We start from the raw sequence: 26448 nt of genomic DNA, 5'->3' as shown, positions 1-26448 counted from the left end.
CGTCACGACAACGCAGACAAATTCCAAATAGTTTCCATAATGTCTACAGAAACATGTCAAATGTTTTTTTATAATCAATCCTCAGGTTGTTTTTAAAATATACAATCGATAATATATCAACCGCAAATGTCTTTCACAGTAGGAGAGGGGAAAACAATGGCTGTCCAAATTTGGTTGCGCGAGCAAAACACGTGACCACTTTACACGATGTTATCGTTCTGGCTAATTTTTTCAAAATAAAAGCCTGAAACTATGTCTGAAGACTGACACCTTGAGGACACGATAGGAAAAGGAATCTGATTCATATCCCTTTAAGTCCAGCAAAGGGAGGCTATGGAACATGGAGTTTTCAAAATAGAAGCCACTTCCTGTTTTGATTTTCCTCAGGGTTTCGCCTGCAATATCAGTTCTGTTATACTCACAGACAATATTTTGACAGTTTTGGAAACTTTAGAGTTTTCTATCCAATACTACTAATAATATGCATATATTAGCAACTGAGACTGAGGAGCTGGCCGTTTACAATGGCCACCCTTCATCCAAGCTACTCAATACTGAATGAAGAAGTGCGGCCATCTTGAATGAGGGTAACTTGAAGTGTACTGTTAGATAAAGGCGCGTGACCAGAAAGCATGCTACAGTTTTTCCTCCAGTATTGAACACATATCATCCCGTCTTCAATGTTATCGATTATTTACGTATACAAATACCTAAAGTTGTATTACAAAAGTAGTTTACTTTTAAAATATTTTGTAGTCACATTGCGAAAGTTGGAACCGGTGTTTTTCTGGATCAAACGCGCCAAATAAATGGACATTTTGGATATCGACGGAATTAATCGAACAAAAGGACCATCTGTGATGTTTATGGGACATATTGTAGTGCCAACAAAAGAAGCTCGTCAAAAGTAAGACATGAATTATATTTTTATTTCTACGTTTTGTGTTGCGCCTGCAGGGTTGAAATATGCTTTTCTCTTTTCAGATAATAGCATAGTTTGCTTTTGCTTCAAAGCCTTTTTGAAATTTGACATGTTGGCTGGATTCACAACAAGTGTAGCTTTAATTTGCTATCTTGCATGTATGATTTAATGAAAGTTAGATTTTATAGTCATTTATTTGAATTGACACTGCATTTTCCCTGGCTTTTGGCCAGAGAGGTTAACAGGAAGCCAGTGTAGAGAGGCTAGCACTGGAGTAATGATGATAAATGTTGGTTCTAGTCAAGATTCTAGCAGCCGTGTTTAGCACTAAATAAAGTTTATTTAGTGCTTATTTAGTTTATTTAGTGCAAACTATGCTATGATCCGGGTAGCCGGAAAGTAGAGCATTGCAGTAGTCTTACTTAGAAGTGACAAAAGCATGGATATATTTTTCTGCATAATTTTTGGACAAATGTTATTTTTGCAATGTTACGTAGATGGAAAAAAGCTGTCCTTGAAACAGTCTTGATATGTTTGTCAAATGCGAGATCAGGGTCCAGAGTAACGCCAAGGTCCTTCAGTTTTATTTGAGACGAGTGTACAACCATCAAGATTAACTGTCAGATTCAACAGAAGATCTCTGTTTCTTGGGACCTAGAACAAGCATCTCTGTTTTGTCCGAGTTTAAAAGTAGAACATTTGCCGCCATCCACTTCCTTATGTCTGAAACACAGGCTTCCAGGGAGGGCAATTTTGGGGCTTCACCATGTTTCATCGAAATGTACAGCTGTGTGTCATCCGCATAGCAGTGAAAGTTAACATTATGTTTTCGAATGACATCACCAAGAGGTAAAATATATAGTGAAAACAATAGTGGTCCTAAAATGGAGCCTTGAGGAACACCTACATTTACAGTTGATTTGTCAGAGGACAAACCATCCACAGAGACAAACTGATATCTTTCCGACAGATAAGATCGAAACCAGGCCAGAACATGTCCGTGTAGACCAATTTCTGTTTCCAATCTCTCCAAAAGAATGTGGTGAATGATGGTATCACAAGCAGCACTAAGGTCTAGGAGCACGAGGACAGATGCAGAGCCTCGGTCTGACGCCATTATAAGGTCATTTACCACCTTCACGAGTGCGGTCTCAGTGCTATGATGGGGTCTAAAACCAGACTGAAGCATTTCGTATACATTGTTTGTCTTCAGGAAGGCAGTGAGTTGCTGCGCAACAGCCTTTTCGAAAGTTTTGAGAGGAGTGGAAGATTCGATATAGGCCGATAGTTTTTTATATTTTCTGGGTCAAGGTTTGGATTTTTCAAGATGCTGTATTACTGCCACTTTTAGTGAGTTTGGTACACATCCAGTGAATAGAGAGCTGTTTATTATGTTCAACATAGGGGGGCCATCACAGGAAGCAGCTTTTTCAGTAGTTTAGTTGGAATAGGGTCCAGTATGCAGCTTGATGGTTTCGAGGCCATGATTATTTTCATCATTGTGTCAAGAGATATAAACACTTGAGTGTCTCCCTTGATCCTAGGTACTGGCAAAGTTGTGCAGACTCAGGACAACTGAGCTTTGGAGGAATACGCAGATTTAAAGAGGAGGATTTGCTTTCTAATGATCAGGATCTTTTCCTCAAAGAAGTTCATGAATTTATCACTGCTGAAGTGAAAGCCATCCTCTCTTGGGGAATGCTGCTTTTTAGTTAGCTTTGGGCAGTATCAAAAATAAATTTTGGATTGTTATTTTCCTCTATTAAATAGGATACTTGAGCAGCGGTGAGAGATCAGCAGAGGGATCTTCGATACTGCACTGCACTGTACTGTCTTTCCAAGCTAGTCGGAAGAATTCCAGTTAGGTGTAGCGCCATTTCCGTTCCAATTTTCTGGAAGCTTGCTTCAGAGCTTGGGTATTTTCTGTATACCAGGGAGCTAGTTTGTGTTTTTAGGGGTGCGACTGCATTGCGCAAGGTTAAATTGAGTACCTCAGGAGGTTAACTGATTTTTGTCCTCTGACGTCCTTGGGTAGGCAGAGGGAGTCTGGAATAGCATCTAGGAATCTTTGGGTTGTCTGAGAATTTATAGCACGACTTTTGATGTTCCTTGGTTGGGGTCTGAGCAGATTATTTGTTGTGATTACAAACGTAATAAAATGGTGGTCCGATAGTCCAGGATTACGAGGAAAAACATTAAGATCCACAGCATTTATTCCATTGGTCAAAACTAGGTCCAGAGTATGACTGTGGCAGTGAGTAGGTCCGGAGACATGTTGGACAAAACCCACTGAGTCGATGATGACTCCGAAAGCCTTTTGGAGTGGGTCTGTGGACTTTTCCATGTGAATATTAAAGTCACCAAAAATGTGAGTATTATCTGCCAAGACTACAAGGTCTGATAGGAATTCAGGGAACTCAATGAGGAACGCTGTATATGACCCAGGAGGCCTGTAAACAGTAGCTATAAAATGTGATTGAGTAGGCTGCATAGATTTCATGACTAGAAGACCAAAAAACGAAAATGTATTTTTTTAAATGTATTTATTTTTACATTTGCTATCGTAAATGTTAGCAACACCTCCGCCTTTGTGGGATATGCTGGGGATATGGTCACGAGTGTAACCAAGAGGTGAGGCTTCCATTTCACACAGTAAATTCATCAGGCTTGAGCCATGTTTGTCAGGCCAATCATATAGAGATTATGATCAGTGATTAGTTCATTGACTATAACTGCCTTGGAAGTGAGGGATCTAACATTAGGTAGCCCTATTTTGAGATGAGGTATCACAATCTCTTTCAATAATGGCAGGAATGGAGGAGGTCTTTATTCCAGTGAGATTACTAAGGCGAACACTGCCATGTTTAGTTTTGCCCAACCTAGGTCGAGGCACAGACGCTGTCTCAATGGGGATAGCTGAGCTGAGTACACTGACTGTGCTAGTGGCAGACTCCACTAAGCTGGCAGGCTGGCTGGCTAACAGCCTGCTGCCTGGCCTGCACCTTATCTCATTGTGGAGCTAGGGGAGTTAGAGCCCTGTCTATGTTCGTAGATAAGATGAGAGCCCCCCTCCAGATAGGATGGAGTCCCGTCACTTCTTAACAGGCCAGGTTTGGTCCTGTTTGTGGATAAGTCCCAGAAAGAGGGCCAATTATCTACAAATTATATATTTTGGGAGGGGCAAAAAACAGTTTTCAACCAGCAATTGAGTTGTGAGACTGCTGTAGAGCTCATCACTCCCCCGAACTGGGAGGGGGCCAGAGACAATTACTCGATGCCGACACATCTTTCTAGATAATTTACACGCTAAAGCTATGTTGCGCTTGATGTTTCATCCTAACATTTTTGGTGCCGACGTGGATAACAATATACCTATACTCTATACACTCGCCAGTTTTAGCTTTAGCCAGCACCATCTTCAGATTAGCCTTAACGTCGGTAGCCCTGCCCCCTGGTAAACAGTGTATGATCGCTGGATTATTCGTTTTAAGTCTAATACTGCGAGTAATGGAGTTGCCAATGACTAGGTTTTTCAATTTGTCAGAGCTAATGGTGGGAGACTTCGGCTTCTCAGACCCTGTAATGGGAGGAGAAGAGACCAGAGAAGGCTCGGCCTCTGACTCCGACCCGCTGCTTAATGGGGAGAACCGGTTGAAAGTTTCTGTTGGCTGAATGAGTGAATGAGCATTCCTTCAGCATTTCCTTCCCAGAAGCCTTGAGAAAATTGTCTGGCTGCGGGGACCGTGCGAGGGGATACTACTATCTGTACTTACTGGTGGCACAGATGCTGTTTCATCCTTTCCTACACTGAAATTACCCTTGCCTAACGATTGCGTCTGAAGCTGGGCTTGCAGCACAGCTGTCCTGTATGTTATAGTACAGCAACGGCAATTAGAAGGCATCATGTTAATGTTACTACTTAGCTTCGGCTGGTGGAATTCCTGACGAACCACGTCCAGATAAAGCGTCCGGGGTGAAAAAAGTCGAGCAAGGGGAGAAAAAATATAAACGGTAATTAAAAAGTTAAAAACGTAAAGTTGGCAGGTAGCAAAGTACGGTTAGGAACAAACCGCATAGTAGCACGTAAACAAGTCTACAAGTTGTGACTGGAAATAACTTTCCAAATGCAAAACCAGGCCCTCGTGGACTGGAATTGCCCACCCCTGGTCCAAACACACCAAGACAGACACGAAGAGGGCATGACAAAACCTTTTTCCCCTCAGGAGACTGAAAGGTTTTTGCATGGGTCCCTGTTTCTCAAGTTATACAGCTGAACCGTCGAGAGCATCCTGACCGGTTGCATCACCGCCTGGTATGGCAACTGATCGGCATCTGACCATAAGGTGCTACAGGGGGTAGTGCGAACGGCCCAGTACATCACTGGGGCCAAGCTTCCTGCCATCCAGGACCTATATAATAGGCAGCCTCAGAGAAATGCACAAAAAATTGTCCATACTCCAGTCACCCAAGTCATAGACTGTTCTCTCTGCTACCGCACGGCAAGCAGTACCGGAGCGCCAGGTCAAGGACCAAAGGGTTCCTCAACAGCTTCTACCCCAAGCCATGAGACTGCTGAACAATTAATCAAATGCCCACCCAGACTAGCCTGTATCCCCGCACAAGGAAGACAGTAGCAGCAGTTTGCAGTGTGTGTGTGGGCGTATGTAGTGTGTGTTGGGCTTTTAGTGAGTGTGTGGGTAGAGTCCAGTGTGTGTGCATAGTCAGTGCAGGAGAGTTAGTGCAAAAAAGGTTCAATGCAGATAGTCCGGGTAGCTATTTATCAGTTTTGTTTAGCAGTCATGGCTTGGGGGTAAAAGCTGTTCAGGGTCCTGTTGGTTCCAGACTTAGTCCGCTGGTACTGTTTGCTGTGCGGTAGCAAAGAAAACAGTCTATCGCTTGGGTGGCTGGAGTCTTTGACCATTTTTTTGACCTTCCTCTGACACCGCCTGGTATAGAGGTCCTGGATGGCAGGGAGTGACAGTCGATGGCTTGGGTGGCTGGAGTCTTTGACAATTATTTTGGCCTTCCTCTGAGACTGCCTTGTGTAGAGGTCTTGGATGGCTGAACAAAACCGATAAATAGTTAATCAAATGGCTACCCGGTCTATCTGCATTGACTCTTTTTTTGCACCAACTCTTCTGCACCTTACTATGCACACACACTGGACTCTACCCACACACTCACACTTAATTACACCCCAAAACACACACACGACCAAAAAATGGCTTTTCCTTGTTAAACAAAGCCACAGCGTGCCTGAGAGGGCAATAACCCCTCTATGTTTTGCTCTCACGAGAGAGAACTCACAATCATGACACAAGATAGGAAAGCAACTGGACCCTAAAAGGGACCCGTAGTGCCCTATTGACAGTTCTACAGCTGCACCATTGAGAGCATCTTGACTGGCTGCATCACCACTTGATACGGCAAGATCTACAGCTGCACCAAGTTTTACAGCTGCACCATTGATAGCATCTTGAGTGGCTCCATCAACGCTTGGTACGGCATCTGCAAGGCACCTGATCGGAAGGTGCTACAGAGGGTGGTGAGTACAGCCCAGCTAGAACTTTTTGAGGTCTGCTGGATCCATGGCCAAGTGAGACATGGGTGCTGCCCCGCGGAGATGGAAATTGAAAAGCCTGAGCCTTTTGGGTAGAACACTTGGGTAAATCCTCAGTGGAAATGTGGAATGAGTCAGCAAGACTCTCCCAGAACCACGGGGATTACACTTACAATCTTCCTTTCATTTGTCCAACTCTGGCTTTAGCTCTATAGTGAAACCCCAACAGTCTCTCCAGGTCTCCAGTGGGGTAGCTCTACTGTTAAATACGCACTGTCGTCCAAGTGAGTTAAATTACAAAAGAAGATCGTCCATTTGTTATGTGGGAGGCCCGTTGTTGTCCCCCCCCCCCCCCATGTTGGCACAAAGTTTGTTTTTTCCTTTGTGGCGGCTCCTGTGTTTATTGTCAATAGGGCACTACGGTTACTGAAGGAGTTGGTTTGGCATCTATTGAATAGGGGGTGCCAATGTAAATCAGCCAGAAGAATGGAGCCCAAGAGATCTGCTTTAATGAGCTGAGATGCTAGAGACTAGCCCATGTCCATTTTGAAACCAATGTGGCATGGTGTTTTAAGACATGTGGCTTAATAGCTTATTTTAAGGCGACACTTTCTCTTCAAGACCAGTATAGAATATGTTGAGTCCTTTTTAGGGTCCAGTTGCTTTCCTATCTTGTGTTTTGGTTGTGAGTTCCCTCTCGTGAGAGCACAACATAGACGGGTTATCGCCCTCTCAGGCACCCTGTGGCTTTGTTTATCAAGGAATAGCTATTTTCGGATCATGTAAATACACATAGTCCACTTTCATGAGAACTTTTCCCACCTTGAGAAAACTATTCTGATCTAACTTGTTCCAAAATGTAGGCCTACAAGTTGTAATTTTCCATTAGAAGTTGATTTTTAAATCATGTTTAGGGCCACTTTAATAATGTTTACATACTGCTTTACTTATCTCATATATATATATATATATATATATATATATATATATATAAGATCGAGCAATGTCGGAGTGGGATCGGCTAAAATACATATATATATATATATATATATATATACACAGTATTCTATTCTACTGTATTTTAGTCGATGCCACTCTGACATTGCTCAATCTAATATGTATATATTTCTTAATTCCATTATTTAACTTTTAGATTTGAGTGTATTGTTGTGAATTGTTAGATATTACTGCCCTGTTGGAGCTAGGGACAAGCATTTGGCTACACCCACAATAACATCTGCTAAATATGTCTGTGACCAATAAAAATTTATTTTAATATGATGGCCTAGCTAGGGATTTTGAGATAATTAGTGCACAATCACTGTGGTCTTGAATGGCTCAGTTGATGGCGCATGGTGATTGCAAGCCCAGGATTGTGGGTTCGATTCCTGGGGCCACCTATATGTAAAACTGCATGCATGCATGACTAAGTCTCTTTGGACTAAAGTGTCTGCTAAAATGGCATAGGATGTGTCCACTAACTCCACTTGTGTTGTCTTGTCCAGTGATGGAATGGGGCGACGACGTAAGGCCCCTTTCTGAAGAGGAAGCCATGGTCATCGTCAACCACCAAGCCACAGGGGACGTGTGCACCCTCATGATGTGCTTGCAGGACAAGGGCACGGTAAGAGACTCCTCCAAAGTTGGCAATGTAGCCTCCTAGAACAGTGGGTTTTTTTTGTTTTTTTTTACATCTTCTCCAATTTAGCCCTGAACTAGCTCACTGATTTGACCTTATCAAGGGCTTGATAATTATTTGATAATTATATTCAATCAGGCGTTCTAGCTCTAAAATAGTTCAAATACATGGCTAGGGGTCCCGGAGGAGAGGTTTGAAAACCCCTGTCCTAGACTACAAATCAATTCAAGTGAATTCAGGGAGGAACAAATTAAATTTAAGAGGTAGGCCTATTTCTTTAAACAAATCTTTAAACAAATTAAACAAAATGTCTTGAATTGACTGGTACTGAAATTAATTGAACTCATTCAACCCACTCTGGCACTTGATTAAGATCTGAAATGTGATTGGGTGTCTGGGGATTTCTAGTTTCATGGTCTGGGTGTGATATCATGTTTAATGTCCTGCTCAAGGGGAACTGATGGTTGTGTGTGGGTTGGAATGTTTATTAAAGCAGTTATGTTCTCTCAGCCTATGTCTTCAATGAAGGTATGCTGAGCCACTGACTTTGAGTATCAGATGAATGATGTTTCTGAAATGACTAGCTAGCCATTGTAGCTGCAGGACCAACTGACTATCTAGTATCTGCACACTATCTGGATTTTTGTTTTTTAGGGTGTAGCTTCCATCAATGTAATTGTCTTATTAGAAATGAAATAATCTCCCAAATGTCTCTATTTTTAAAACAATTTTATCCACCAGAAAATTAACCTGAGCAAATAATACAACAAATAGTGGTTAAACTCAAAAATACTAATAGATAAAAACATACATACGTTTTTAAATTTTTTAAATAATCTTTTATAAATGATATCATAAATAGGACTGGTGGAGTTGTCACACATGCAGCTAACAAAAATAAATGGAAATGTCTGCTCTTCCCAAAATTACAACCCCACTAATTGCAGCATTACCGCAAAACAGGAAGAGGAAATTGGAAGGGGGAAAAAGTAGAGAACTTGTCTGTCGGTCCTGCATTTTAAAGAACGTTGGTTAAAGAAAATTGTGATAAAAAAGTGTTCCAGTTTCATTTAAGGACCAAAAAAATGACAGCTGTGCCATATAGATGGCAAAATAGAGGGGGAAGAGATTTTCGACGTGCCGATTTCGTGGCACATGGTTTATGAACTCTTACGCAAATCGACGCTGGATTCAAAACTTATTCTGCAACCAATAGAATGGTCTGTCTGTGTGTCTGTCTGTCCCTTTCCAGCTCTGCAGATTTTGCTGCGAAGAGACAGAATCATTAGATCATTTATTTTGGTACTGTCCATATGTAGCTTGTTTTTGGTCAGGTCCAGGAATGGCTGAAGAATTGCAACATTTACCTGGAGCAAACTCTGCAGATAGCTCTACTGGGTGATCTGAAAAGTCAGTCAATCAATCAATATATATATATGTACTTTTAGCAAAAATTTGTGAAACATCACAGCGCAGTTGAAAAATATATGGCAAATAGAAATTCAATATGGATGGTGTTAAGAGATGGGAGGGGTTGAATGGAGCTGAAGGTTGGGAATAATACCAACTAATAACAACAAGATAACTAATGTAAAACATACTGTGTCCGTAAAGAGTATATAGGTTCAGAACTTTGGTGAAATAGACTGTGCCCGTTAAATGTATAAGGTGGAAGTAGAAGCCCTAAGAGTTGTTGTTTACTAGTATACTCTAATTAGGGGAAGGGTGAGGGGTTAGAAAGTAATAAAGGAAAATATATTTTTAAAAAGATTTATTTAGGTAGGCCAGTTGAGAACAAGTTCTCATTTACAACTGCGACCTGGCCATGATAAAGCAAAGCAGTGTGACACAAACAACACAGAGTTACACATGGAGTAAACAAACGTACAGTCAATAACACAATAGAAAAGTCTATATACAGTGTGTGCAAATGAAGTAAGATTGAGGTAAGGCAATGAATAGGCCATAGTGGCGAAATAATGACAATTTAGCAATTAAACACTGGAGTGATAGATGTGCAAGTTGAGATACTGGGGTGCAAAGGAGCAAAATAAATAAATAGATATGGGGATGAGGTAGTTGGGTGGGCTAATTACAGATGGGCTATGTACAGGTCCAATGATCTGTAAGCTGCTCTGTGACAGCTGATGCTTAAAGTGAGGGAGATGTGCGTCTCCAGCTTCAGTGATTTTTGCAGGTAGTTCTAGTCATTGACAGTAGAGAACTGGAAGGAAAGGCGGCCAAAAGAGGAGTTGGCTTTGGGGGTGACCAGTGAGAGATACCTGCTGGAGCGCGTGCTACAGGTGGGTGCTGCAATGGTGACCAGTGAGCTGAGATAAGGCGAGGCTTTACCTAGCAAAGACTTATAGATGACTTGGAGCCAGTGGGTTTGGCGATTCTAGATTTAATTTTGGATTGGAGATGCTTAATGTGAGTCTGGAAGGCGATTTTACAGTCTAACCAGACACCTAGGTATTTGTAGTTGTTCACATATTCTAAGTTAGAACCGTCCAGAGGAGTAATGCTGGACGGGCGGGCAGGTGCGGGAGGCGATCGGTTGAAGAGCATGCATTTAGTTTTACTTGCATTTAAGAGCAGTTGGAGGCCATGGAAGGAGGGTTGTATGGCATTGAAGCTCGTCTGGAGGTTTGTTAACACAGTGTCCAAAGAAGGGCCAGAGGTATACAGAATGGTGTCTTCTGTGTAGAGGTGGATCAGAGAATTACCAGCAGCAAGAGCGACACTATTGATGAACACAGAGAAAAGAGTCACCCAAGAATTGAAACCTGTGGCACCCCCATAGACTGCCAGAGGTCCGGACAACAGGCCCTCCGATCTGACACACTGAACTCTGTCTGAGAAGTAGTTGGTGAACCAGGCGAGGCAGTCATTTTGAAAAACCAAGGCTGTTGAGGCTGCCGATAAGAATGTGCTGATTGACCGAGTCGAAAGCCTTGGCCAGGTCGATGAATACGGCTGCACCGTATTGTCTTTTATCGATGGCGGTTATGATATCATTAGGACCTTGAATGTAGCTGAGGTGCACCCATGACCAGCTCGGAAACCAGATTGCATAGCGGAGAAGGTACGGTGGAATTCGAAATGGTCGGAGATCTGTTTAACTTGGCTTTCGAAGACCTTGGAAGGCAGGGTAGGATATACATAGGTCTGTAACAGTCTGGGTCTAGTGTCTCCCTCTTTGAAGAGGGGGATGACCGCGACAGCTTTCCAATCTTTGGGGATCTCAGACGACACGAAAGAGGTTGAACAGGCTAGTAATAGGGGTAAGAAGGTACAGTACCGTTCAAAAAATGTGGGTCACTTAAGAATGTTTTTTTTAAAGAAAAGCACACAAAGTCCATTAAAATAACGTCAAATTGATCAGAAATACAGTGTCAACATTGTTATTGTTGTAAATGACTATTGTAAGGAAACGGCTGTACGCCTATGTAGATATTCCATTAAAAACCAGAGGCTCATTATCAGCAACCATCATTCCTGTGTTCCAGTGGCACGTTGTGTTAGCTAATCCAAGTTTATAATTTTAAAAGGCTAATTGATCATTAGAAAACCCTTTTTGCATTTGTTGCAAAAAACAGCTGAAAACTGTAGTACTGATTTAAAATAGCAATAAAACTGGCCGCCTTTAGACTAGTTGAGTATCTGGAGCATCAGCATTTGTGGGTTTGATTACAGGCACAAAATGTCCAGAAACAAAGCATTTTCTTCTGAAACTTGTCAGTCTATTCTTGTTCTGAGAAATGAAGGCTATTCCATGCGAGAAATTGCCAAGAAACTGAAGATCTCGTACAACCCTGTGTACTACGCCCTTCACAGAACAGTGCAAACGGGCACTAACCAGAATAGAAAGAGGAGTGGGAGGCCCCGGTGCACAACTGAGCAAGAGGACCAGTACGTTAGTGTCTAGTTTGAGAAACAGACGCCTCACAAGTCCTCAACTGGCAGCTTCTTTAAATAGTACCCGCAAAACACTAGTCTCAACGTCAACAGTGAAGAGTTGACTCAGGGATGTTGGCCTTCTTGGCAGAGTTCCTCTGTCCAGTGTCTGTGTTCTTTTGTCCATCTTAATCTTTTCTTTTCATTGGCCAGTCTGAGATATGGCTTTTTCTTTGCAACTCTGCCTAGAAGGCCAGCATCCCGGAGTCGCCTCTTCACTGTTGACGTTGAGACTGGTGTTTTGCGGGTACTATTTAATTAAGCTATTTCTGATCAATTTGATGATATTTTAATGGACAAAAAATGTTTTTTCTTTCAAAACAAGGAAAGTGACCTCAAAAGTAACAGTCTTATTCTAAAGTTGATTAACCTCTCTGGGATATTCGGGACGGTAGCGTCCCACCTCAACAACAGCCAGTGAACGTGCAGGGCGCCAAATTCAAAACAACAGAAATCCCATAATTAAAATTTCACACCATTTTAAAGATACACTTGTTGTAAATCCAGCCACATTGTCCGGTTTCAAAAAGGCTTTATGACGAAAGCACACCAAATGTTTTAAACACAGCCAGTTTTCCAGCCGTAGAGAGGAGTCACAAAAAGCAGAAATATAGCTAAAATGAATCACTAACCTTTGATCTTCATCAGATGACACTCATAGGACTTCATGTTACACAATACATGTATGTTTTGTTCGATAAAGTACATTTTTATATCCAAAAATCTCAGTTTACATTGGCACGTTATGTTCAGTAGTTCCAAAACATCCGGTGATTTTGCAGAGAGCCAAATACATTTTCAGAAATACTCATAATAAACATTGATATAAGATACAAGTGTTATGCATGGAATTTTAGATCCACTTCTCCTTAATGCAACCACTGTGTCAGATTTCAAAAAGGTTTTTACCGAAAATGCACACCATTCAATAATCTGAGTACGGCGCTCAGACAACAAAACAAGCCATACAGATATCCACCATGTTGTGGAGTCAACAGTCAGAAATAGCATTATAAATATTCACTTACCTTTGATGATCTTCATCAGAATGCACTCCCAGGAATCCCAGTTCCACAATAAATGTTTGATCGATAAAGTCCATCATTTGTCCAAATACCTCCTTTTTGTTCGCGCGTTTAGCCCAGTTATCCAAATTCATGAGGTGCGAGCAAACAAAGTCAAAAAGTTCCGTTACAGTCCGTAGAAACATGTCAAACGATGTATAGAATCAATCTTTAGGAGGTTTTTATCACAAATCTTCAATAATGTTCCAACGGTATAATTCCCTTGTCTTCAGAAATGCAATGGAACACAAGCTAACTCTCACGTGGATGCGCATGGTCAGCTCATGGCACTCTGGCAGACCCCTAACTCATTCAGCTCCCATCCCCCCCTCCTTCATAGTAGAAGCCTGAAACAAGGTTCTAAAGACTGTTAACATCTAGTGGAAGCCTTGGGAAGTGCAATATGACCCCATAGACACTGTATATTCGATAGGCAAAGAGTTGAAAAACTACAAACCTCAAATTTCCCACTTCCTGGTTGGATTTTTTCTCAGGTTTTTGCCTGCCATATGAGTTCTGTTCTACTCAGACATCATTCAAACAGTTTTAGAGACTTCAGTGTGTTTTCTATCCAAATCTACTAATTATATGCATATTCTAGCTTTTAGGACTGAGTAGCAGGCGGTTTACTCTGGGCACCTTTTTATCCAAGCTACTCAATACTGCCCCCCTGTCACAAAGAAGTTAAATTGATGAAGAAAACAAAAACAATCTACATACAATACCCCATAATGACAAAGCAAAAACAGGTTTTTAGACATTTTTGCTCATTTATAAAGAATTTAAAAATATCACACTTACTAAGACCCTATTTAGACCCTTTACTCAGTACATTGTTGAAGCACTTTTGGCAGCGATAACAGCCTCGCGTTATCTTGGGTATTGCGCCACAAGCTTGGCACTTCGGTTTTGCGCTACAAGCTTGGCACAAGGTTAGGGGAGGGTTTGTCCTGCAGGGATGCCCTTATCCCATCACGCACTAGCGACTCCTGTGGCGGGCTGGGTGCAGTGCACGCTGACACGGTCTCCGGGTGCACAGTGTTTCCTCTGACACATTGGTGCGGCTGGCTTTGAGGTTAAGTGGCCATTGTGTCAAGAAGCTGTGCGGCTTGGTTGGGTTGTGTTTCGGAGGACGCATGGCTCTCGACCTTCAACTCTCACGAGTCCGTAGGGGATTTGCAGCGATGAGACAAGACTGTAACTACCAATTGGAGACTGTGAAGTGGGGTAAAAGTAACAAAAAATTAATAAAAGGACATTTCGAGACTTGTCCCGAAGCCACTCCTGCATTGTCTTGGCTGTGTACATAGGGTCGTTGTCCTGTTGGAAGGTGAGCCTTCGCCTCGGTCTGACGTCATGGAGTAGGTTTTCATTAAGGATCTCTCTGTACTTTGCTCTGTTCATCTTGCCTGAATCCTGACTGGTCTCCCAGTCCCTGCTGCTGAAAAACATCCCCACAGCAGGATGCTGCCACCGTCATGCTTCACCTTAGGGATGGTGTCAGGTTTCCTCCAGCTGTGACTCTTGACATTCAGGCCAAGGAGTTCAATCTTGCTTCTCTTGGTCTGATAGTCTCCAAGCGGGCTGTCATGTGCCTTTTACTGAGGAGTGGCTTCCGTCTGGCCATTCTACCATAAAGGCCTGATTGGTGGAGTGCTGCAGAAATGGTTGTCTTTCTGGAAGCCCCCCCCCCTTCCCCCTTCCACTTGCCTCGTCCATTTTTGCGGTAATGCTGGTATTAGTTTATTATAATTTGGGTAGAGCAGACATTTCCATATATTTTTGTTAGCAGCATGTGTGACATCACCTATTTATGATATCATTTACAAAGATTATACTTTTTTAAATAAAATGTATATATTATATTTGAGTTTAAACATAATATTTGTTAGATTATTTGTTCTGTCTTTTCTGGTAGAATAAACTAAAATTGCATCTAACTTTCTATGGCTTGTTGTAAAAATAGCGATATTTTGGAGATTCAATTTTCAAATAATTTTCAAATAATTGCCAAAGATAAGATATCGTCATTTTCCTCTTTCATATTTGCCCAAAATGACAGTTCTACTGGGTCAAAGTCAACGATAGATCGGATAAAAGGACCGAGACAATGACTAAACGCCTCAGCCTGATGTTAAAATCCAGTGTTTTTTCTTGAGAATGTCACATTTTACTAATTGAAGGTGTTTCAAGAGTTTTGCAAATCGAGTGTTGAAAAAGTAATGTATTGTTAGTCAAACAGCATTCACGGCCCACATGCAGTACTTTACATTCTTTCCAGTCCAATATAACCGTCGAAGGCGTATTTTGTGTCGACACCATTCATAAAACCTTTTACTTTAGGTAACAAGCTTTCAGTATCCATCTAGTGAAGTTTCTGGGCCAGCAGCTGACACAATACTATACTCTGGCTAGCCAGCAGGTATCGGATTCTCAGCCTCCCTCCCGTTTAACCTGAAATGATTGGCCTGTCTTGTGATGACATGTGAGGTCCTACTCCCTCAGCCAGTGTCTGCATCCCAAACTCACTGGTTGTGTCCCAAATGGCACCCTATTTCCTATAGAGCACTACTTTTGACCAGAGCCCTATGGGCCCTCTTTAAAAGTAATGCACTGTAAAGGGAATAGAGTGCCATTTGGGACGTACACTACACTGTGAACACAATCAGGACCAAACATCGTCACGGCCTTGGCTCAGCTACAAAAGACCAATCGATAGGTTTACTTAATCCAATTACTATTTATCTGGCCCACTCCTATTTCTCTGGCAGCACTGCTGCCTGGCTGCTACCATACTGTGCAAATACGGTTTGTCTCTTCATGCTTCAGGGGTGGAACTATGACCAGGATGGCTGTGGCTTTGACCTGGCTTACAGAGGCAGGATGACTCCTGATGTTTTGACGAGCAGTGAATTAATATTGACAGGCACATTTGGATGGAATGGTATAAAAGACACATGTTTATACCTGTTCATCTCCTTGTCTGCGAGGTTTGTCAGTTGATAGGCTGCTATATCTACAGTGAATGATTGAGTCGTTTTCCCCCCTTTGTTTCTATGAACTTCCATCCTAGTGGTCCAGTTGGTGTTTTTAGCCAACTCCTCTCTGTGTTTTGTTCATTGCTATGCCAAACATGATACTAAGAGAAGAGTTGGCTACAGTTTGTGACCTAGGCAAAAAAAAAAACAGAAGAAAAGAAAACCGTATGATAGAGGAGCCTAGAAATGGCTGTGGTTTCTGCAGCCTAAGCGACAGTCATACTGTATAACTTCACACAACTGCCCTACCCATCACCCCCTCTGTGGTGGGTAGAGCCACTGGGGGAGGGGCTGGTGCTCCTGTCCTGTCCTCCCTCCAGGACAGTACATTCCTTGGTGGAGCAGGACTGCCAACCCCACATGCAGCCCTCTGCCATCCCAGGGATGAGCCCTTGGTTTGGAGGGTTAAGGGTTTTTTCTACTGGGGCTGCTAGGAGGTGGTGGTGAGCGGGGGGCTAGTTGAGCTGTGGTGCACAAACATGATCCACCTCATCAACTGCATTCTCAGCCTAGTTATGCTCTTGTGGGGAAAATGCCACAAGGGGCCAAAGCTTCTCACTGGGACTTAGAGTTATGTAAATTGTCTATGCCTGCCTGCCTACATACCTATGGCTATATAGACTGTGTGTGCAGACCATGATGGCTACATACAGTAGACTGAGCGTGTGTGCAGACTGCAGAACTATGACTTCATAGTCTCAGCGTACGTGTGTGCCTACCTATAGATTGTGTCTGTATGACCAGTCTGTAATGTTCTCTCCTTTAGGTGGTGAGGAAGATGATGTGGTTAATGGACCACGTGTTCAAGTACACCAACTTTGGCCTGGTGTCTCTCATCCACGGGGACTTCTTCATCAGACAGGTGAGACAGACACACTCCGAGACCTCTATCTAGGAGGCTTTTACTCGGCTGACAACTATCTCATCACAACTGTTTTTGTGATAGGATATTTTGATGTGGTCTGACTGGTTTAGTGGTCATGCCGCAGCCTCTGGCACACATACGGCGTTGGCATAGGTTTGAATTTGGCCAACTGCACTTTGACACACTGTCATCGTCTCGATCTGTTCAATGAAATCAGAAAATAACTTCAAATATACGCTTAACAAAAAGATAAACGCAACATGTAAAGTCTTGGTCCCATGTTTCATGAGCTGAAATACGATCTCAAATGTTCTATACGCACATAAAGCTTATTTCTGTCCAAAGTTGGGCACAATTGTTTACATCCCTGTCAGTGAGCATTTCTCCTTTGCCAAGATACTCCTTCAACCTGACAGGTGTGGTATATCAAAAAGCTGATTAAACAGCCTGACCATTACACAGGTGCACTTCATGCTGGGGACAATAAAAGGTCACTCTAAAATGTGCAGTTTGGTCACAACACAATGCTACAGATGTCTCAAGTTTTGAGGGAGCGTGCAATTGGCATGCTGACTGCAGGAATGTCCATCAGAGCTGTTGCCAGATAATTCTGTTAATTTCTCTACCATAAGCCGCCTCCAACGTCATTTTAGAGAATTTGGCAGTACGTCCAATTGGTCTCACAACCGCAGACCATGCCATCCCAGGACCTCCACATCCGGCTTCTACACCTGCGGGATCGTCTGAGACGAGCCACCCGGATAGCTGATGAAACTGAGGAGTATTTCTGTCTGTATTAAAGCCCCTTTGTGGGGAAAACTCATTTTGATTTGCTGGACCTTGGGTCCCCAGTGGGTGGGCCTGGCTCCACCCATGGTTGCGCCCCTGCCCAGTCATTTTGTTCACTATAGTTTTATATTATCACCATGTGTATATTTGTGTAATGAAAGGGTGACATTGGAAGCCCCACAAGTTAGCATTTTATTACATCCACACACACAGCCACTCATTTAACATGCACTCCAGCTGAGCAGTATATCAGCTCGGCAGCAGGCAGGAAGTGGCTACAGCCTCCTCCTCGAACAGGGACACAGCCAGGCAGGCCCAGTGGACAGCACAGTAGAGCAGTGGCCCAGCAGTTCTATTCAAATCAAATTAAAGTTTGGGGACACCTACTCATTCATGGATTTTTCTTTATTTTAACTCTTTTCTAGATTGTAGAATAGTAGTGAAGACATCAAAACTATGAAATAACACATGAAATCATGTAGTAACCAAAAAAGTGTTAAACATATCCAAATATATTTTTGTTTCTTCAAAGTAGCCACCCTTTGCCTTGACGACGGCTTTGCCCACTCAGCGTTCAACCAAATTCATGAGGTAGTCACCTGGAATGCTTTTCCAACATTCTTGAAGGAGTTCCCACATGTGCTGAGCACTTGTTGGCTGCTTTTCCTTCACTGTGGTCCAACTCATCCCAAACCATCTCAATTGGGTAGAGGTTTGGTGATTGTGGAGGCCAAGTCATCTGATGCAGCACTCCATCACCCTCCTTCTTGGCCAAATAGCCCTTCCACAGCCTGAAGGTGTGTTTTAGGGCATTGTCATGTTGAAAAACAAATGATTGTCCCACTAAGCGCAAACCAGATGGGATGATGCATCACTGCAGAATGCTGTGTTAGCCATGCTGGTTAAGTGTGCCTTGAATTCTAAATAAATCACAAAGTGTCAGCAGCAAAGTACCCCAACCATCACACCACCACCTCCATGCTTCGCGGTGGGAACCACACTTGCAGAGGAAACCACACTTGCAGAGATCATCTGTTCAACTACTCTGCATCTCACAAAGACACCGTGGTTGGAACCAAAAATTTGGACACATCAGTCTAGAGGACAGATTTCCACCGATTTAATGTCCATTGATCGTGTTTCTTGGCACAAGCAAGTCTCTTCTTATTGGTGTCCTTTAGTAGGGGTTTCTTTGCAGCAATTTGACCATGAAGACCTGATTCACCCAGTCTCCTCTGAACAGTTGATGTTGAGATGTTACTTGAACTCTGAGAATCATTTATTTGGACTGTAATCTGAGGTGCAGTTAATTGCCGATTTCTGAGGCTGGTGACTAACTCTGTAGCAGAGGAAACTCTGGGTCTTCCTTTCCTGTGGCAGCCCTCATGAGAGCCAGTTTCATCATAGTGCTTGATGGTTTTTGCGACTGCACTTGAAGAAAGGGGGGTGTATGGCAATATACCACTGCTAAGGGCTGTATCCAGGCACCATCCAAGAACAGCCCTTAGCCGTGGTATATTTGCCATATATCATACCCCCCCGGGCCTTAATGCTTAATTATACTGCAAGTACTATGCTATTTACTCGACATGGCACTTGCATGAATGATGAAATGTAAATAACATAACACACAACATGATAGCCAGTGAATTAGAATGTTTTGTTACTGCGCAGTTTGTCAAGTACCATGCTCTTTACTTAGACTGACTTGCATGCACTCATACAAACAAGATGGCACATGCCAACACAAACTGGAGGAAAGGTCAATGTCCTGAAGAAACATTTTCTGCTTGCTTCAGCTGTCCAAAAGTATGTTTTATGGTAGTTTAGATGTTTAAATTGAGACATAACCAACACTTCAAATAACAACGTACTGTAGGCGACAATGAGCTCCAAAAGTATTGGGACAGTGCAAATAATTTTGTTTTGGAACTGTACTCCAGCACTTTTGGATTTGAAATTATACATATTTTACAAGGTTAAAGTGCAGACTCTCAGATTTAATATGAGGGTATTTTCATCCATATCGGGTGAACCATATAGAAATTACAGCACAGTCCCCCTATTTATTTATTTTATTTTTAATTTGAATATTTTATTTAACTAGGCAAGTCAGTTAAGAACAAATTCTTATTTACAATGATGGCCTACCGGGAACAGTGGGGTAACTGCCTTGTTCAAAGGCAGAATGACTGTCAGCCCGGGGATTCAATCCAGCAACCTTTCGGTTGTGTGTATTCAAATCAAATCAAATGTATTTATATAGCCCTTCGTACATCAGCTGATATCTCAAAGTGCTGTACAGAAATCAGTATTAAGTTACTGTTCCCGGTAGGCCATCATTGTAAATAAGAATTGGTCCCAAATTCATAGCACGCAATGACTACAACAAGCTTGTGTGAGTCTACAAATTTGTTGGATGCATTTGCTGTTTATTTCGGTTGTGTTTCAGCTTATTTTGTGCCCAGTAGAAATGAATGGTAAATAATGTATTGTCATTTTGGAGTCGCTTTTATTGTAAATAAGAATAGAATGTTTATTAACACTTCTACATTAATGTGGATGCTACCATGATTACAGATAACCCTGAATTAATTGTGAATAATGATACGTGAGAAAGTTGCAGGCATAAATATAATACCCCCCCAAAACAATTCTAACGTCCCCTGTCTTGGGGGTATGCTATTTGTGCGTCTAACTTTCTCACTCATCGTTATTCCCGATTAATTTAAGACTATCCGTCCGTATTCATGATGTAATTATTGCGTGCTTGCAAAATGGAACCAAATAATAAACTTTTTACTACTATAATACACATAAGTGAATTTGTCTCAATACATTTGGTCCCCTAAAATGGGAGGACTATGTACAAAAAGTGCTGTAATTTCTAAGCGGTTCACCCGATATGAATGAAAATACCCTCAAATTAAAGCAGACAGTCTGCACTTTAATCTTATAGTCATTGTATTATTTCAAATTCAAAGTTCTGGAGTACAGAGCCAAAACAACAACACGTGTTACTGTCCCAATACTTGTGTGATGTATTGTATAACATACCACATGTACTAATCACACAAATTCAGAAACCCAATACTGGCACATCAATCCAGCCTCAGTGTGTTGATGCCTTTTAAAGTGCTTCTGAACCTGGCCTAATTGGAAATCAATCCAAAAACCCTCTCTGTCAATTTTCGCAATGCTCTAACTGCTAATGCTAAGGCTATTACTGCTAATGTTGTCATAGCTAATATGAACTTCACTGTCTATTCATTTCAGTGGAGCTTGGCTGAGTGTCACCCCAATACTGTATTGTATCCTCTCTATGCTAAAGCTAAACTGGGTTGTGTTAATTAGGCACCAAACGGAAGAAAACAGACTAAAACGGGGAGGGGGTGACTATCTGGACTTGGCTAATAAGAAATAAAGATTTTCATTTTTCCTTGTTATACGCTTTTACATGTTTTCCCTCTGTGAACGCTACCCCAATTCAGTAATGAAGAATAAAACAAAAGGAAAACTAAGCTTTTGCGATATCTTTTGTGTGCAAAGCCTTTACATCTAAACAGCCCTGATAGCGTCCTCATGCCACCCCTGTTCTGTGTTTCCCTGTTTAACCCGCAGGGTAAAGCGTACCGGGACAAGCAGCTGATCTACCTAAAGGACCACCTAGACCGGTACTATCACAGCCGTGACAGAAAGTGGATCGTGCTCTTCCCAGAAGGCGGCTTCTTGCGCAAGCGGCGGGAAACCAGCCAGGCATTCGCCAAGAAGAACTCGCTTCCTCACCTGACGCATGTGACGCTGCCGCGGCTGGGTGCCACTCAGGTGATCCTGAAGACCCTGGGGCCGCAGCAGGAGAACGGCTGCCTGGGGACAGAGGCCAGCACAGTGCACCGTAGCCAATCAGGTGGGTGACGAACACACACACACACACCACGTTCTTCCGTTTCACCTTACTCTGCCTCGAAATCTCCGGTCATCATCTGAGGTCTTAGTGGGCTGTGACACACCTGCAACCTGTCTTCACCTCCTCCCCTCTAATCCTGTGGTTACACTCCCCTGCAGCCAGTCAGCTCTGTCTGTACCTGTCTATCCCTTCACCTATTATAGTCATCTAGGACCAGGTCAGCCTCCAGGGCTCACCAAGCAAAGGTCTCCTTTGTTTAAATCAGGGTTGGGGTCGGTCGATTCAGGAAGTGATTTAAAATGTATAAAACTATTATTTTGATATAAATAGCTTCTCGCTTTCAGGTTATTGAGAAGTCATAAAAAACAGGTGCCCTTTTTTCAATTATTGAATTGGAATTTCAGTTTACTCTCTGAATTGATTGACTTCAATTGGAATTGACCCCAACTTTAAAGGTTATTTTACCTGATTCCAGGTAAAGCCTCACGATTCCTGGAAAAAGTGTTATCAGGACGCATCACCATGAGTCACTTCCTGCTCTTGACCTTCCCAACTCAGTACTCATGCATGTGCTTCTCAGAGTGCAACACCTCTAGCTCCATACTTTACAAATTGGGGAGAGGGTGGGGGATTATGGGTACTGAACTAATAATCACAGGCAATTTTGGCACAGGAGACTAATAAAAGTGTTTTCCAAGTAGACCTAAGTTAAGTACCCTTTTCAATTCAAATCAAATTGTATTTGTCACATGCAGCGAACACAACAGGTGTAAGTAGACCTTACCGTGAAATGCTTACAAGCCCTTAACCAACAATGCAGTTCAAGAAATAGAGTTAAACAAATATTTACTAGATACAATAAAAAGTGACACAATAAAATAACTGAGTCAGTGTGCGGGGGTACAGGTTAGTCGAGTTAATTTGTGCATGTAGATAGACCTAAATAAACAGTGAGTAGCAGCAGTGTAAAAACAAAGGGGGGGGGGGGGGTCAATGTAAATAGCCCGGGTGGCCATTTGATTAATTGTTCAGCAATCTTATGGCTTGGGGGTTGAAGCGTTTTGGACCTAGGAGCCTTTTGGACCTTGGAGCCTTTTGGACCTAGGAGCCTTCTGGAGCCTTTTGGATCTAGGAGCCTTTTGGACCTAGGAGCCTTTTCGTGCCTTCCTCTGACACCGCCTAGTATATCGGTCCTAGATATAAGGAACCTTGAGTCTAGTGATGTACTGGGACGTACGCACTACCCTCTAGAGCCATATGGTCAGATGCTGAGCTGTTGCCATACCAGGCGGTGATGCAACCGGGTCAGGATGCTCTCGATGGTGCATCTGTCAAACTGGGGACCCCATGCCAAATCTTTTCAGTCTCCTGAGGGGGAAAGGTATTGTCGTGCACTGTTCACGACTGTCTTGGTCTGTTTGGACCATGATAGTTCATTCGTGATGTGGACACCAAGGAACTGGACAGCATCCATCGTGAGCCATTAAAAAGAGGACTTCCAAGAAGCCAGTTTTTCAGACTGAGCCGTATATGCCACTCCACAGAGGATTATCTGGAAAAAGCAGCGGATATGCGCATTAGGTTTCTAAGAGCCTATGCGCCACAATGTGTGGATGAAGCTCTTAATTAATTTGACATTAAGAAAAACACGAGATGAACTGCTACATAAAGGACCTGCTAAAGCTAAAGAACACTCTGTAATGTTCACAACCACATACTTTCAACTCGCGAAAAGTGGGAGACGCGGTCAAGAAACACTGGCATATTTTATCATAGGGACCCAGCTTTTACCGTCTGAATTTAAAAATCCACCACTTATTGTGTATAGGAGAGGTCACAATTTACGCGATAAATTGGTTCATGCCAACTGCCAGCTACTAAAGACAATCAGCCAGGCTCTTTTATGCCCTCTTCCAAATGGTAGCTATAAATGCAGAGGATGCGCACAGTGCAACAATATGATGAAGTGTGAATATTTCTGCCACCCACACACAGGAAAGCGGTTCCAAATAAATGACATTATTACATGTTCCACCACCCATGTTATTTACAATATTAAATGTCCATGAGGGCTGTGCTATGTATGTAAAACCTCTCGTCCTCTCAAACAGAGAATCCGTGAACATTAAAGTTCAATCAGGAGAAACGACAGGGATTATCCAGTCGCAGTACATTTCAAAGACCTGAAAGCATGACATTTCTACCTTTTTAGATTTTGTGGCGTAGAGAAAGTTAAGATATCAGACAGGGGAGGTGATATCAATAATACTCTGAGTAAAATATGTTTTTGGATTTTCACACTAATGATGAAATTATGTTGTATGTTGTACATTTGAGCATGAATTATGTCCCTATTTAAGATTACTCTGTTTTTCGTACGATGTACCCAATGATTAATGAAAACTTGCTATGTCCTCATTGTGGTTTTACAGACGTGTTTAATATGTCTTATTTACACACAATTTGAATAGTTATGAAATGCATATTGTTATATTTGATAGCACTTATGTTTTTCCTTCGCCTACAACCCCTTTCGATGCGTGGAACAGATGTGGTTGGGGCTAGGTCTACATAAGGGTGCAAAAAAAAAATGCTCACAAAAGCTCTGACGAAGGCCGTGAGACCGATGCGTAAGCTTATTAAAGATCAGTGATGCCATCGAACAGTGTGTGGTTTCCTTTTTCCTTCATCTTGTTCAACTGTTACCATGCACCTGCAAAAAAGATTGCTCAGATGTGCTAGTGCCTTTTGTATTTTGACACCAAGGAACTTGAAACTCTCGACCCGCTCCATTACAGCCCCGTCGATGTGAATGGGGGCGTGTTTTCCCCCCCTTTTCCTGTAGTCCACGATCAGTTCCTTTGTCTTGCTCACTTTAAGGGAGAGGTTGTTGTCCTGACACCATACTGCCAGTTCTGACCTCCTCCCCATAGGCCGTCTCATCGTTGTCGGTGATCAGTGTCATCAGCAAACTTAATGATGGTGTTGGAGTTGTGCTTGGCCACACAGTCGTGGGTGGACAGGGAGTACAGGAGGGGACTAAGCATGCACCCCTGAGGGGCTCCCCAGTGTGGCAGATGTGTTGTTGCCTACCCTTACCACCTGGGGGCGGCCCATTGGGAAGTCCAGGATCCAGTTGAAGAGGGAGGTGTTTAGTCCCAGGGTCCTTAGCTTAGTGATGAGCTTTGAGGCCACTATGGTGTTGAATGCTGAGCTGTAGTCAATATACCTCCACAGGCCAAATGTTGTTACACTGTCAGTGAACCACATGTCTGACTCCCAAAACTCACAATTGTCACTGGTAGCTTCTTTAATAAATATTTGGTGCTGTAGTCAGGGTAAGTCTGGTAGACCACTGAGTTATTCTTTCAAACTACCGTAGTGTTCCTGTGAATTTTGTGGCACTCATCCTATAAATAGAATGTGTAGTGCAGTTCTTGCTCAAATGGGAGTTTTATATTGGGCTGGTTGCCTATCGAGAGAACACGCTTTCAAAACCTCAAACCACAAAATCATCACTTCTCTGTTGTGTTGCCCTCTGAGAATACTGTTTTAAATGGGGGTGGTGGGCTGGATGGAGGAGGGGTGGGACACACAAACACACACAGTGTCTCACACGTACGAAGGAGACGGAAATTGCCACAGAGGTCCCCTGGAACCCCAGCGGCGATCTACAGTAGAGTAATTTCCCCGTCTTGGGACCAAACCTAAATAAACTGACTGACTAGGATTACATCTCCGCAATTAAGAAAATGCTCTGAAAAGGAAACCTTTATTTTCCCCCTCATTTTCTCCTTAACCTCGTTTTTTTCTTCCATCAATCCATCCATCAGGACTGGCCTTAATTGAGCTCTGCCCCTCCTGTCCACTGCTGACAACCAGCCCCCTAGCCAATCAATAAGCCTCGCCTAATGGCCCACTGAGTTTGGGAAACAAAGACTGCACACAGTGGCAGGCTGCACATACCCACACACAGGCAGGAGCACCCACACACACAGACAGGCGCACGCACACACCATCACTCACGTGCACATGCACTTTGGAATTCCCTGGCTTTAGCTCAAAATCCATTTTAAATGAGTCCTGTTGCCTTTCTCGTAATTGTAAGACCGTGTTGAGGCCAGCAGTATTGAGTGCGTGGCTAAGGGATCTAGCCACCATGGGGATTGCTAACTCCTGTGTCCTGCAATAACTCTGTGCTTACAGCTGAGCTATCCAATACATCCAGGTCTGTTGGAAAGCGTTCATACATGTAGAAAATACCTTGCATAGAAGTTGCAAGTCTTCCTAGGTGAATTTGTTTTCCAATAAAAAAAATCATGTAATTTACGAATTGGGAAATGTAATGATGGGGCTTGATGATTAATGGAAAATGTGTGAACAATATTTTTTGTGAATAAATTTTTCATTTTGTCATAAGGTTGGTAGTTCATGTGGAAATCATCTGTTTCAGCGCAAGTCAACTACAAAACCCACAATGCAATGCTCTGTGCTAGGTAGTTAACTTGGTAGCAAGCATAGCTACACACAATAATACTCAAGTCCAATATCACCAAGTGAAGTAGCTAGTTAGCTGTAAAATTGCCTTAGCAAGCATAGCTACACACAATAATACTCAAGTCCAATATCACCAAGTGAAGTAGCTAGTTAGCTGTAAAATTGCCTAAACAAACTGCACTATCAGTTTAGGAGTCTACAATCTCACCA

At 42.6% G+C, this 26448-nt stretch overlaps 1 protein-coding gene across 2 annotated transcripts in view; it reads left to right on the top strand.

Annotated features, from left to right (window-relative positions):
- LOC109866765 (acyl-CoA:lysophosphatidylglycerol acyltransferase 1) overlaps positions 1-26448 on the top strand; it is a 93268-nt gene that overhangs the window by 31074 nt on the left and 35746 nt on the right. For both annotated transcript variants that reach the window (XM_031800688.1, XM_020455605.2), the window contains 3 exons: positions 7988-8106; positions 16947-17042; positions 21456-21741. In XM_031800688.1, coding sequence (XP_031656548.1) covers positions 7988-8106; positions 16947-17042; positions 21456-21741 — 501 coding nt within the window. The remainder of the gene's footprint in view (positions 1-7987; positions 8107-16946; positions 17043-21455; positions 21742-26448) is intronic.

This window comes from Oncorhynchus kisutch, linkage group LG21 (assembly GCF_002021735.2).
Source record: "Oncorhynchus kisutch isolate 150728-3 linkage group LG21, Okis_V2, whole genome shotgun sequence".
NCBI classification, from domain to species: domain Eukaryota; kingdom Metazoa; phylum Chordata; class Actinopteri; order Salmoniformes; family Salmonidae; genus Oncorhynchus; species Oncorhynchus kisutch.
This window is presented reverse-complemented; position numbering and strand designations above follow the sequence as displayed.